Source organism: Populus euphratica, unplaced genomic scaffold, assembly GCF_000495115.2.
Source record: "Populus euphratica unplaced genomic scaffold, PopEup_1.0 scaffold29.1, whole genome shotgun sequence".
NCBI classification, from domain to species: Eukaryota; Viridiplantae; Streptophyta; class Magnoliopsida; order Malpighiales; family Salicaceae; genus Populus; species Populus euphratica.
The window spans coordinates 1096820-1111027 of NW_011499888.1; the positions used below are offsets into that span (position 1 = coordinate 1096820).

The 14208-nt window shown below is 37.3% G+C and overlaps 3 protein-coding genes across 3 annotated transcripts; all 3 read right to left on the bottom strand.

Moving 5' to 3' along the window:
• Positions 1-304: 304 nt before the first annotated feature.
• On the bottom strand, positions 305-1087 carry LOC105130826 (uncharacterized). The gene has a single exon (XM_011033507.1). It carries the CDS (start codon positions 1028-1030, stop codon positions 305-307), a length of 726 nt encoding a protein of 241 aa, XP_011031809.1. The 5' UTR covers positions 1031-1087.
• A 1211-nt stretch (positions 1088-2298) lies between these two features.
• LOC105130757 (adenosine kinase 2-like) lies at positions 2299-6553 on the bottom strand. The gene is made up of 12 exons (XM_011033420.1): positions 6346-6553; positions 5677-5730; positions 5514-5560; positions 5365-5396; positions 5162-5263; positions 4970-5037; positions 3949-4025; positions 3740-3837; positions 3588-3658; positions 3448-3514; positions 3173-3356; positions 2299-2732 (listed from the first exon to the last, which is right to left on the bottom strand). The coding sequence occupies exons 1-12, from the start codon at positions 6426-6428 to the stop codon at positions 2590-2592; spliced, it is 1026 nt and encodes a 341-aa protein (XP_011031722.1). The 5' UTR covers positions 6429-6553; the 3' UTR covers positions 2299-2589.
• Positions 6554-8566: 2013 nt separating this feature from the next.
• On the bottom strand, positions 8567-12780 carry LOC105130758 (phenylalanine ammonia-lyase G4). Its single transcript, XM_011033421.1, has 2 exons — positions 12168-12780; positions 8567-10507 (listed from the first exon to the last, which is right to left on the bottom strand). The coding sequence occupies exons 1-2, from the start codon at positions 12551-12553 to the stop codon at positions 8758-8760; spliced, it is 2136 nt and encodes a 711-aa protein (XP_011031723.1). The 5' UTR covers positions 12554-12780; the 3' UTR covers positions 8567-8757.
• Between the last annotated feature and the right edge of the window lie 1428 nt (positions 12781-14208).

The window sequence follows — 14208 nt, forward strand, 5'->3', positions numbered from 1 at the left end:
GTCCTGCTGCAAACAAATTTAGCTCAGCAAGCTTAATTGCTTCAGAGTAAGAGTCCCCCTTCCTCTGCATTAATGGGTCATTACAACTTGCTGGTAGAAAATTATTGATCATTTGAGTAGAAATTATGGAGCACAATTAAATGCTAAGATATCACATGTACTTGGAAAAAGATTTAATAGAAAAACAATTAAAATCCACAGCCGTTATTAATCTTCCATTACAAAAATCTAACTGCTTAGAAATCTACAATCAAACCAAATAAACTGAAGGCTTACAGCAGAACGAGAGACAAATTTGTATGACTTAAAGCAAAGTATTGTCCGAAACCTGCATTGATGCGGATTCACCCATCAAATCACTCAGCTCAAAATTGGATTGAAATGGAAAACATCCATGATTTAAGCTCTTCTCTAATGACAGCCTATCAGTACTTCCATTTGTGATGTTAAAGAACGTCACACAGCGATCATGTTCTTTCATTAGTGCAATGTCAGCATTGCAGAAGGCCACAGGCCTTGTATAGGGTTCTTTTCTTCTTAAAGCTTCTATGTTTACTGTATGTGTCTTGTTCCATTCCTTTCTGTCATAGTTCTCCATGACCCATAATTCCATGAAACTATCTTCTCTACCAATGGAGGTTATGGCAAGTTTTCCCTTGTATCTGACAAGTGCAATGTCCTTGCTTTTGTTATCCTCAGAAACTGGTAAAGGAAGTGAAAATATGCTATAGCTCTCCTTGTTTACATGAAATGCGAAGATATTGTTTCTTTTCCAGGTGAGCCAATGAAGCGAGCCATTTACAGACACGGTGGTATTGCGACTAAGTAACTCTGTTTGTGGGAACTTTACTTCCTCCAGTTGCTTCCACTTCCAAGTCTTTGAATCAAACAACTCACATCTAACCAAGTGATATCGATAAAACTTTTTATCTTGATAGCGAGGTTTTGGCTCCGAGAATCTTACTATCTTGTAATGCAAAGGGTTTGATCTTATCACAATCATGCTAGTTTCTAAAGTTTGGTATCGCATCTTTGGATTTGGGATTATTTGCCACTGTTTGGTAATAGGCTTGCATACATAATATTGTGGTCGATGATGAGTTCGACAGAGCAAAAGACCTTGGTTTGTTGAAGCCACAATCTCTATGTTAGCAGGTAAGAAATTGAGGGACAATTTCGGATAAGGCTTCAAGGTGTCAGTGGACACAAAGGTAGAATAAAATTTGTTGCGGATCATGCTTTGTATAAAAAAGCCAGAGATGATGTTAGTTCTTTGGTTATGATGATTGGTAAAGATAGATTTATAGATGATTTCGTTACATTCCTTGGAAAGAAGCCTGCATTTCTCGACCGTTTCCATTGATGAACGCGCTAAGATCTCAAAGATGATATCTAAACAAAAATCATGATCGGACTCCATGGTAAAGAAGGAAGGAAGGAAGCGCTTAAGGGGGGGTTCTTGCTGATAGAGAAATAATGGGGTTTTAAATTAGCAGGGGAAAGTTGGGAGCAAGCCGGGTTTAAATAAGAGAAAGCAAAGTAGCTCAGCAACTGGAAGTTTACCAATCAGTTTCCGATTAGGATTAAGAAAGTTCCTAAGAGTAGAACTTGAAAGCCCAGTCAAACATTATCTCCACCCAAACAAAACGTAAAAACGTTGTACTTTCCTTCTTAAAGGACACAGATACCACAATCAGACTGCACCAAAAAAAAACGTAAAAACGTTGTACTTTCCTTCTCCTTAAAGGACACAGATACCACAATCAGACTAAAATTCTTCAGAAGTTCAAGCAGAAAGAAAGGGGGATTTGGGACAGTTCTTTTATTCCTGCTCCTTGCAGCGCGAAAATATTCCCTCGTCAAAAATATTATTATTGAAAAGAAAATTTTATCCTTCGTTCTAGATTCTATATTTCTATTCTTTTCTTTTCTTTTTTCAAGAAATATGGCGCACGTAAAAGATTTTATTGCAATGGGAGTCTAAGGCTACTCGGAAAAAAAAATAATGGATTGGCTTAAAGCATAATTACCCAGAGTCTATTTTAGACTAAGAAAGTCAACTCATAACCCAAGAAACCCAATCAAAACTCAGTAATACCCAGCCCCCAATATTTTTTGTAATTTTTATTCAAAAATATAATGTTTCAATTCTGCAAGATTTTGACCTAATCCAAAAGGTCCGGACGAAAAGTTTACGAGACATTCATGATCCAGTGAAAAAAAAGTGTCAGGAATACCAATATCGTATGGATAGCAGGAAGAATGTGATGCCACGTTATTAACTAGGTTATGTAAATGGCGCAAATGACCGAGCCCCGCTTCAAAGAACAGCAGACTCGTCTGAACCAGACCTGGTTTATTTTGTATTAGGAAAGCGGGAAAAAAATATATGCTTGGTGGATTAAGCCACGGATAGATTCATCAGCTTTGTGGACTCCTATCCCAAAGCATATACAGCATCGATGCAATAAAAATAAAAATTATACCAAAATATATAGTTCAGGAGAAAATAATGTAGGCCGCCACGACGCACAGAAAATCTTACTCGGACCGTATATAGTAAAACTTTCGGATGGGAGAAGGAAGCCTCTAACTGAAATCGGGCTTTTCAGGGCATGTGCAACCTGACCTTTGGATAATGACATTTGCTGCATAGCAACCAGCTCTCACACAGTCTTCAATGGGCTTCTCTTGTACCAGTTGGGACAAAAATCCACCAACAAATGCATCACCTGCCACGAAAGAAAAGCTAGAATTACCATTTGTTGGGAGACTTCTAGACTAATAAGACAATAAAACCAGGTCTTCTTTAATAATTTATTCTTCTTATTGAGCCAAATGAATCCGGCTGGGTTACTGAAGCTAATAGCAGCTTCAAACACTAAATTTCACTAGCAAAGTGACAAAAAAATAGATTACATATCTTATCACCAAAATGGAAGATGACCTAGCTTTCTAGATAGTTTGCTGTTTAAATGGAGGGAGCTGGGTAAATAAAACAATACTATCAATACACCACTCAATAAAATGTTGAGCTCGGTTGCAAAAAAGAAAGAATGGCAGACATTAACTCTTAAACATTTTGAAATTCAAATCAAAGGATGCATCCTAAAGATCTCTCGGCAGTTCCAAACATTGGACATAGTAATAAAGATACGGGAAGAGAGCATACCTGCTCCATTGGTGTCAACCAGCTTCTCCTTGGGTAACAATATCACAGGGAATAATTTCACCTTTCCATCCTCAGCAACCACAACAGGATCTGCACCCTGAGTAATAACAGTAATCCTCTTGTGTGCCCCTGACGCCTTGGGCCATTGGGAAATCTTTAGAGCAATCTCCTCGACATTCTCAGTCTGGTAAAACAGAAAAATCCAATTAGGTAAATTGCATGGAGTAACTGAATGTGGTTCTCTGATCACCTATAGCACACCAAGAAATATTTACCTCCCATCCATGAACCTTGGAAAAGGTTCTGGCTTCAGTCTCATTTCCAAAGACATAGTCCGTATAACTGTAGTCAACAGGTGAATCAGTTTTGAACCATTGACAAACATCATGAACAATGGAGGGGATAGAAAACTTACGGTAGAGCATTCTCCTGCACATCCTTGAAGAACTCACAGATAAATGGAGCAGAAAGATTCATCGTGAAGATCTGCAAATGCATGTCTCAGACTACCGAATCTCAAAAAAGGCAATAATTACAAGAGATAAGATCTAATAGAACAAGATTTACCTTGTTGTTTGCAGCTGCATGTTCAGCAACAAGCATAATGGATTCAGGAGACACGGTAAGGAAGAACCCGGCAATGTAGAAATATTTTGCCTTTTCAACTGTCAAAAAAAAAGGGAATAAGTTGCGAACGTGAGACCAACATGACATATAACCAAAAACTAAACAAACTACCGAAAGCAGATGCAGAGAAAAAGAAATGGAAGTGGTACCAAGTGCCCAATTTTCTGGCCTCTTTAAGTGCTCAGATTTGTAACAATTTGCAGCAGCCAAATTTGCGATAAGCGACCTGAACAAACAGTTAACTTTTAACCCAGAAAACTACAATTGTCAAAACACAAGATTTGGAAGAGGGGCCATTAGCACTCTGCCAGTATAAATGACAGTACACCTCAGAGTGCCATCAATACTTTATGGAGACTTAAAGCCCCACCCTCGGCACAGATGCTACCAAATCCAACAGGCACACCCCACAGATGCTCAGCATGTAGAATGGAAACTGAACAAAATGTTGATCTAGGACACAGTGCTAGAAAATATGGTACCCGTGATGACTGGAAAGTCAATATGCAGAAAATTACAGTTAATGCCCAACTAACAGCCCAGGATCTCTAGAAAAAAATTGGAGTAACAAGTTATTTCTATTGCAAATGAATGTTTAATGAAAAAAATCCTATGCTGTGATGTTGGAAAGAATCAATACACCTACGCATAAGAGACAAATGGGTGTAAGAGCAAGACACAGAATCCTGGAGCGTGCACCTCTCATGACTCAATCTAAGATACAAAATGAACCACAGGCCCAGTTGTCCTGCAGGTGACCTCAATACTGAATGAAGCGACACTGAAGAAACCCAAGTCATCTAGTTATTCATCTTATAACAGTTGGAGATTAAAGTTCTCTATAACCAAATAATACATGGTATAGCCAAGGGACAACCCTCTAAACCAGCCTTGAAGACAGGAACCTCACATCAAATGGGTATGGCTGAAACATAAAATCTTCTATAAGGTGCAGCCAGCAACCCTCTAGACATGAAAATCCAATCATTCAAAAAGGCAAGTCAATCAATTACAGTTTGCATCTTCTAATAATATGATGCAATATACCCATAAAAGATGATGCTTGTTATAAACAGCACAGTTCTGAATTTTTTGAAACAAGAGCAATTTCATGTCAGTTTGCAGCAATGTATACAAATTATAAATAAAAGGCAATCAGGTAAAACTGACCTCTCACCACCAACGACACAAACAGCCCATGTTCCAGTTGGAGCAGCCTCATCCTCATAATAATGTACCTGTATTCACACTCTAATTAAATCTCCTAGACCATGCAAACAAGCTATATTCACAATCTAATTGAATCTCCTAGACTATACGAACAACCTAAACACTGAAAACAAAAGATGCAGAGTAACTAACATTAACACCAGCTTTCATTGAGTTTTTCTTCATCTCCTCCCCAAACTTGTCCTTTCCAATGCAGCCCATATAGCTGGTTGCACCAGGAATTTGGAGCATCCACTATAAGAGACACAAAAGTCAAGCAGACTCAGAACAAATCAGTCAGCGACAATATAAGCATAGCTACAAAAACACATGCAGTCATATATATTAAAACAAACCTGTGCAACTTTGATTGAATTTTGAGTAGCACCTAAAGGTAACATACAAAACATCAATAAAAACATGTCATTTCAAAAACTCAGTCTCAGACTAAAAAAGTTTAAATAGACATCTTTATACTTCCTTCATCGGGAAATTCTGTTGTTACCTCCTGCAATGAATTCTACGGTATACTTGCTGGCCATCTCATCGTACCTTCAAATATCCGTCAAAACAAAAATCAATGAGCGTCAACAGAATTTTTCGAACTCCTGAAAAAAGTTAAACATTTAGCAAGATAAGAAACAAACAGGTATGTCAAGAAAACTTACATGGGTATGTGCTTGTCTTCCGCAAGGATAGCATTGTTCAGCTTGATGTCATACCTACCAAAATAATCATATTACAAAAATCAACAATATTACACTTCGTAAACTAAATCACCACATAGATAAATTTGAATCGAGTAAAATCCGATCTGTAGAAAACAGCTGAAGTCACTAAATGAAGCTTAATTCTCACATCTGACACATCAAGCATAAAATTATTTTTCGCAGTAACCAAACATTCACAGTAAAATTTTCAAAAATAGAAATCATGAAATGAAATGAAAGAAAAAAATCAGATCTGTCATTGCAAACCAAAACACACAAAGAGAGCAGCTCAGATCTACCTCTAATTTAAAATCAGTTAACAAAAACATGATCAACAGTTAACAGATACAGATCAAACCGTATCGAATGATAAAGACTCAAGCATTGAAATAAAAATAATGAATAAAGAAAAGTTTAGGGTCTGGTTTCAGCAACACTGAAAGCAATAAACACATGGCATGTTTATTATTGTTGTAGCGATTGGTTTTTAAATTGATTTTTACTTGAAAACACATTGAAATTAATTTAAAACAAAAAAAATAAAAAAATAAACTTTTTAAAAACTTTTGAAATGCAAAAACAAAGATGCTTATAGTTAGAAAGGTATTTGAAAGAGACAGAACTTACTTTTGCAAGAAATCATCGTCGACAACAGCAGAAATGTCAAGGAGTGGATTTCCCATACCCAACAAGATCCCCTCGGACTCCATTTTTGTGTTATTCGTCGGACAGATGAATAGAGAGAGAGAGAGTGGTATACAGCAGCTGATTCTAGTAGAAAGGAGCGGGGTTCTTCGTTGCGAGAGGTAAAGGTGGGGGTGGAGTAGTGGAGTTAAGTACAGAGTGAGAGCGGGTTGTTGTTGGGGTTCATTCAAGGAAATTCATTGTGTTTATTTAGTCCCTTTACTGTGTCTATTTCATCTTATTTTGGTATTTCCAGTGTTTTTTATTCCAATATCATCCTTTTTATTTTTTCATCTGACAATAAAAAATCATGAATGACAGTAATTTAAGAAATTTATATTATATTGATTTGGAAAATATGATAATAAGAAAAAATATTGATTTGGAGCAGGGATGATATCCGGAACTCTTTAACAATAATTTAAAGTTAAAGTTATTCATAGTAAAAGAAAAGGGAGCATGTATGGGCTAATTATATACTTAATAAAAAATATTCAGAATTCGATTTATAAATATACATTAATAAGACACGACCTAACATAAGACCTTGTACTAGAAAAAAACAAATAAAATATTTATTTCATCGTACCAAGTACTGAAAGAATCATAGGATAATGTTAGAGATAAAACTCACAAGAGGATCGAAGTGAGTCGAAGCAAGAATACAAGGACACAGTGCACAATCAACATGTTTTTTTTGGTATAAATCAACATGTTATTGGTGAGGAGTTGGTGCGGCACACCAACCCCCCACCACTTCCGGGATTTCAATGCTTGGATTAATCTGCCCTAATTGAAGTCTAATCTCCTACCAACTCTAATTTTATACTTTATTTACAGAGAGACAAGAATTAAATGCTCGTGTTCATCATCACGTCACTGTATTCGCACCAGCAACATGAAGAACTTGAGTCTCTTTACAATGGAAACTATTAGTAACATTTAGTTTTTGAAATTACTCATTGGAAGTTTTTTTTTTTTTGTTGGTTGGTATAGTGTAATTTCAAAAACAACAAAGCTAAACTTCTATATGGTAATCAATACATCAATAATACCTAAAAAATAAATGAAAAACCATGTTAGATATAGCCAACAGTTATGCAAGGAGGTTCGAACCAACCCCAGCAAGTCCCATGAAACCCTTTAGCCGGGTTCCTTCACGAGACTCCCAAAACCTGCTCTGCCTGGATTCCCCGGCGAGCTCTCTTCCACGTCCAGCTTAACAGAACCTGCTATAGAACATTGCCAGGACACCAGCAGTAGCTCCTTCCCTGCGATAGAAGTCTTTTCCCACGCTGTTCGTTTTTATCTGATAATGTGAAAGATAAGCTCTTTTTTATTTGACAAACTAGCGAATTGACAGGCCTTTCATTTACAAAAATAATAAGAATTCTTGTAAATTCATCTTTTTACAAATATATGTGTGTGTATACGTAAAAAAAAAAAAACATAGAATTGGATATAGCTTGCAACTTTACATTCATCGTCGTTTCATTGTGTGAATATTTACTCGTACAAATTAACTCTGAGAGTTTCTGGTGGCTTGAACGGCTGAGATGGCGCTACGTGGCCTAGCATGAGATGCCCCTCGCACCCAGGCAGTCACTAGTATAAGCTAGCCTTTTATTTTGAGGGCTGGGCTTCACTGGATCTACGAGTCAGAGACCTCCTTGTTATGGGCTTCTTGTTGTCTTGAGCCCAGCTTCCCGATCCAGCCCGGTGGTACAAGGTCCATATCGGAGAGGAGAAATACCTTGACCCTGTTTGTGCTTCTTTATTATTATTTCACAACGTGATTTACAAGTCCAAAGCAATAACAGCATAAGATTTCCAACGAAATCATTAGAAAAAATTGTGCCGTTACTAACCTTTTTTTTTTCCTTCCAAGTAGTTTAGTTTGAAAACTTTAGATTCTAGTAAAAATGAAATCATTCTCAATATCATTTAATTAATTCCAGTGTTTCAAAGGCTTTAAGTAATATAAATGATTCAATAACTAATTAGAATTAAATAATTTTATAGATTTACATTAAGGATGAAATAATATTTATTTTCAGCAACTCAAGTTACATACACTCTACAATTTTAAAACTCATTTCAAACAAAGAGATTCAATTACCAAATCAATTCAATATAGTTGAGATTAATTTTAGTACAGAACTAGTTTTAAGCAAGCTTTTAAAGATAATGAATTCGTTGGTATACACTCGAACTAAAACTCTTATTACAAAGAAAAATTCTTTAATGATTAAAAGTAAATAAACAACGTAGGCTTACACTTGTGCTTGTTACTTACATATTAACATGCAAGTAACCTTGGCAAAGAAAAAAAAATCACCACAGGACATCCATAGCTTAGCAAAGAGGAAGAGGAGCGCCATTCCATTCCTTCAAGCATTCCAGCATGGGATCAATCAACTTCCCTGCACAGATAGCTGTGAATACTTTGTCAAACTCCTCCCCAGGCGATCCGACCTTCTCACCGGTAAGCAAAATGGTTCCCAATTCTTCCCTCACAAACTTGTACAAGGGGTATGACCTGCATTCCGTGATCCTGTTTGGAATAGCTGGGTTGCCGTTCTCAAGTTCATGTCTAGCACTCTCCACTTCTTTGGGCAAAAGGGCTTTCAGTTCTTCCTCAAAGGCCCCAATCTTTTGGAAAATCGAAGTGCTTGAATTATGTTCCTTCTCACCATTCATCAGGGCGTGATCAACTAGAACTTGCCTTAGTTTCTGCATTAATGGGTAAGTTGCACTGCAAGGGTCATCGATGTAGGTAAAGACATGTTCTCTGTCGACAACCTTGAGCAAGTCTTTCTCGCAGAATCTCGAAGGGTGAAGCTCGCCATTGAAGCCCATTGTCAGGACTCTCTTAGCAACTTGGCTGACAGTGTTCTTAACTGTGTTCTTCAGGTTCTCCTCTATGTGTCTCAAGTCTATAGCTTGGCATAGAGCAACCAACCAGGTGGTAGACATAAGCTTCAATATTTCAACAGCTTCAGCTGTTTTTCTTGCAGAAATCAAGCCTAAGGAGTTGACGTCTTGATTGTGTTGCTCAGCACTCTGAACATGATTGGTGACAGGATTAGCAAGGAATTGGAGCTCTGAGCAGTAAGATGCCATTGCAATTTCAGCACCTTTGAACCCGTAATCCAAGCTTGGATTGCGGCCACCGGTAAGGTTTGAAGGCAGCCCGTTGTTGTAATAGTCATTAACAAGTTCAGAGAATTGTGCAAACATGAGTTTGCCAATTGACGCAATTGCCAAACGAGTGTTGTCCATGGAAACACCAATAGGAGTCCCCTGGAAATTCCCTCCATGTAGAGCCTTGTTCCTTGACACATCAATCAATGGATTGTCATTGACAGAGTTGATTTCTCGTTCGATCATTTTTGTTGAAGTTCTAATCACTTCAATCAGAGGACCTAGCCACTGTGGAGATGTTCGGAGAGCATATCGGTCTTGTTTAGGCTTCTGCAGAGGATCGATCTCATGTAACTTTTGAGCAGCTTTAACGTAAGAGCTACCATTTAAAATATGTTCCATGATGGCTGCAGCTTCAATTTGGCCAGGATGGTGCTTCAATTTATGTGTCAAGTGATCGGTAAACTCTGGTTTTCCTTGCATAACTTCAGCGAAAATTGCTGACAAAACTTCTGATAGGATTGCCAGCACATTAGCCTCAAAAAGCACCATCGAAGCAAGACCAGAACCAACAGCAGTACCATTTACAAGTGCTAGACCCTCCTTCGGTTGCAACTCAAAAAATCCACCATTAATCCCAGCTAGTGTAAAGGCTTCAGCAGCGGCGAGGGTTTCTCCATTGGGTCCTACGGCCTTTGAATTGGGCCTGCCTGTCAAGAGCCCAGCAATGTAGGACAAGGGGACAAGGTCACCGGAGGCAGTGATTGTTCCTCTGAGTGGCAAACATGGGGTGATGTTATGGTTGAGCAACTTGGTAATGGCTTCCAAGATCTCAAATCTTATGCCTGAGTAACCTTGAAGAAGGGTGTTAATTCTGACCAACATAGCTGCCCTGGATGCTGAGTGGGGCAATGTATGAGTAGACTCCGTGCCATTGCCGAAGATACCAGCATTCAAGAACCTGTTTCAACAAGAACCCACAAGGCATATTAGCAACAATCTTAACCCAAAAAATTAAAAACGAAACATTTATATAACGAGAGGGCCTTGGGTCAAAATAAAACATATAGTGGGGGCGTAAAATGGCCTTTTTTTAGTTTTGGTCCAACTTAATTTTATGTTTTTTTGCATAGCCGGATAATTTACAATCCAAAAAAAATGTCAGGAAAGGTCACAAATCTTTGGCTAGGTATGGGATTTTAATCGATTTTTTTACCAAATTGGTGGATATTTTATTAGGATACATCATCAATCAATTCTTTACAATTTTTTTTACAACATAAGCTTGCGGCCCAGCTAAAACCTTTTGTAGAAGATTTCAAGGGCCATTAATAAATAATAAATACCAGTGTTTCATTTCTTTCAAAAAATAAAAACTCATAAGTATAGAAAGAATTAATTATATAATCCAATTAATAAATAAATTCCAGGATTAATTGATTTCTTTCTCGAACGTACAAAGAGAAAATATATCTTCAAAAGCACAGCAAAAGTAATTGCAAGAGCTAGTATTTATAGGTGCCCCCCTATGGGCTCCAAAGCCTCGGCTGAGACAGTAAGATTTGTTTCTACAGTTCTGTATGCAGTCTTTTTTATTTGAATAAATAGTATAATTCTAATTTTAATTGATGAATTAACTGTAGTTATTTTTCAAAATAAAACAGGAAAAAATAATTTAAAATAAAAAAATCAAATTTTACATGCTCCAAATTAACACTAAAGCAATCTACAATACAAGCTGATTCAAGTCAAATTGGGAGTAGATCATTTTACTTGAAAATCAGGCATCAAAGTGATCCTAGACAACCTCATCTTTGACGTTTTGGAGTAATTAATATGTCATTTAAATAAAACTAGGACGATTGGAGATATTGAAGAATTCAACCCTCCTCCTCCTCCTCCTCCTCCCTGCGTTATTTTATTATTTTAAATTGATCACCCACCTACCACAACAGATTTTTTATTATTATTATTATTATTATTTTGGGTTGTGGGGGGGGGGCCTTGCTGAACTTCCACGTTCTCAACTTACCAACCTAACAATAATAAGCTAACAAGACAGCTGACCAGACGTGCGGGCGCTAATTTCAGCCGCTTTTCAGGAGAGTGAAGGAGCACTGACTAATTAAATAAAACAAGTATACTTTCTGGTGCCTCGTAAATTTATGAATCACGTGTCTCTTGTGGCTCACCGCTTCCCAGCTAGAAAAAAAAACCCTAAAAAACACCTTCTTTTTACATCTTTAAAGTGCGGTTCTTGCCAGTGATTATCCAGAATTACAAGTGGTTTAAAGAGCATTTTTGCTTCTTTTTTCTGAGAAAAGGACATTTTCAGTACGTTAATTTGTTGCATGATTAGATCAATATGTTCTTGTGATTGATCATGATTCGGCTGTAACGCATACTCGGACGTGGAAGCACCTAAGATGTGGAGGGATCATGACGACAAGAAGACCCTTTTTGTCCCAAACAGGACGTTAGTAATTTCTTAGGCGAAGTATCGATAATTAACAGGCCAAGGGCCCCTGTTTAAAGGAGCATACTATGACAGGAAAGGAGTTCATGTAAGCGTAATTAAGAAAGTAAGGTAGCCATTAAGGTATGATAACGGATTTAATTACCTGATAAGCTCCTTCTGAAGCTCTCCGCCTTGCTTGGTTCTTCTATGTGAGGTGGCGCCGAAACCAGTGGTGACACCATAACTGTCCGTGCCCTTGTTCATGCTGTCCATAACCCAGTCGCTGCTAGCCTTGACACCAACTCGAGCCTCCTCTGACAGCTCTACCTTAACACCAACATCACGGCTAGCAATTGCCGTTACTTGGCCTATGGTCAGGGACTCACCTCCCAGCTTGACCACAGGCTTCCTGTACTCATTGATCATGCGCTTCACCTCATCTAGGTGGCTTCCTTTTAGTGACTCTGCCACCATGCCCCAGTTCAAGGGGTCATTGGGGTTAAATCCCAGGGAACCATTGCCAGTGCATGAGTCCTGACAGAATTCCATTTTCTCCCGTTCTTGGAAGTGATGATCCTCGATGGGAAAAAGAAGGGAATTATGGATTGATCGGTGGTCAAGGAGGGAGAAAATGGATACGTGTGCACAAAATATATCTCTTTTTCTCGCGTGTGTAAGAATACAAGAGGGCTGCTCAGCATGCAAAATAAAGATAGCTGGGCTCTACGTGTATGTAGGAATCTTCAGGTCACCAAAAATCCCTGAGTTTGTTCACCAAAAATCAAGTGCTTTAAATAGAGGGTGCAGGGGAGCTGAGGCTAATTGAGGGTTGGGTGGGTTGGCCGATGTGTTTGTTGAAAAGTGTACGTGGCCGTTGGATCATCATGGGTTTCAATGGTTGGGATCATGACACGTGAATGCTGTGGTAAGTAGCACGCACTTAGGTGGGTCCAAGAATTGCGAGGTTTTCCGGTCGACAAAATACAAGGGTGGGAGAGATGGGGGTTGGTGGGAAGAGGGCACATATGCACTGCGTCATGGCTTTAATGTCCATTGCTTAAATCCGCAACTTTTTTCTGCCAAAAAATTAATAATAATAAATAAATCACAGTAGCTTGCGCTGTCCACCAACAATGGATGGAAAATCAAGGACACGGTGTTATAGATGGAAGGTTTCATTGCGAATCCATTAAGTAAGATTTATTATTCTCACACAATTAGATTTGAAATTGCTGTGTAATTGACAGCTTCTCTCATTAAAATAAGACTTAATTGTCATTCATAACGTTTTTATAGTTGAAACGATATAGAAAGTGATGAATTGATTTTTGATTGAGGTTTTTATTCACAAAAGATATTTTTAAATAAAATAAACAAGACAAACATGTCATGTTCTAAATATTTAGCTTTGATCATTAAAGAAATTTCAATAATTAATCAAGGTTAAGTAAAAATCCAATAAACATGCGAAGGCTTTAAAAACTTAAATTTTATACTCAATTATATCTAAATAAACATAAATATATCAAGTATATCAAACCTAAAAAACTTGAACATTACTAAATTCTAAGGATATATATCTGGATAATCATCTTCAATATAAATATAAAAACATATAATAAATTGTCCTATCTCTCTGTCTAAAATAATCGTTCATATAAATCTTCTAAGAAATAATGGTTTTTAAGGGTTTTTTTTCTATTAATATAGATATTCGAGCTAATTTAAACTTATCTCAACTAATTTTATAGATTATAAAGTTAATGGTTATATAGATCAGCTAATATATATCTTGATTAATTCTACGAGTATTAAAAATTAATAAACATAAAATTTTATAATTACTAAAATTAATAATCATATAATTAAATTTACGCGCACCTTACCAAATCCTTTAAACCTTAGAATCAATGAACATATTGAACACCCTAGGATTTTCAAACTTTTATTATTACTTGCCATGATGAGCATGATACAGTGCAAAATTTAATACTATCAGGTGGCTCAAAATTTAATAAACATCTCATTTACAATGATGCGCTTGATCCTGAGCTGTGGGTTCGGTATCCTTTTTTGGTTCCAAAAAATGGGACCAGAACCGGGTTTCAGATTAAAATATGGTTTATCCTACTGAGATTTATTTAGGTGCTAAAACGGCGTTGGCAGTGGGCTTTATAGCTAAATCAAGAAGAGAAAATTATCAC

What these genes read in the sequence shown, in the direction of transcription:
- LOC105130826 (XM_011033507.1), bottom strand. Translation starts at nt 1,030, where the DNA reads ATGCGATACCAAACTTTAGAAACTAGCATGATTGTGATAAGATCAAAC.
- LOC105130758 (XM_011033421.1), bottom strand. Translation starts at nt 12,553, where the DNA reads ATGGAATTCTGTCAGGACTCATGCACTGGCAATGGTTCCCTGGGATTT. An exon ending in CTTCAGAAGGAGCTTATCAG is followed by an intron (nt 10,508 to 12,167) that starts GTAATTAAATCC and finishes TTGTTGAAACAG; the next exon opens with GTTCTTGAATGCTGGTATCT.
- LOC105130757 (XM_011033420.1), bottom strand. Translation starts at nt 6,428, where the DNA reads ATGGAGTCCGAGGGGATCTTGTTGGGTATGGGAAATCCACTCCTTGAC. An exon ending in GACGATGATTTCTTGCAAAA is followed by an intron (nt 5,731 to 6,345) that starts GTAAGTTCTGTC and finishes TTATTTTGGTAG; the next exon opens with GTATGACATCAAGCTGAACA. An exon ending in CGTAGAATTCATTGCAGGAG is followed by an intron (nt 5,397 to 5,513) that starts GTAACAACAGAA and finishes TGTTACCTTTAG; the next exon opens with GTGCTACTCAAAATTCAATC.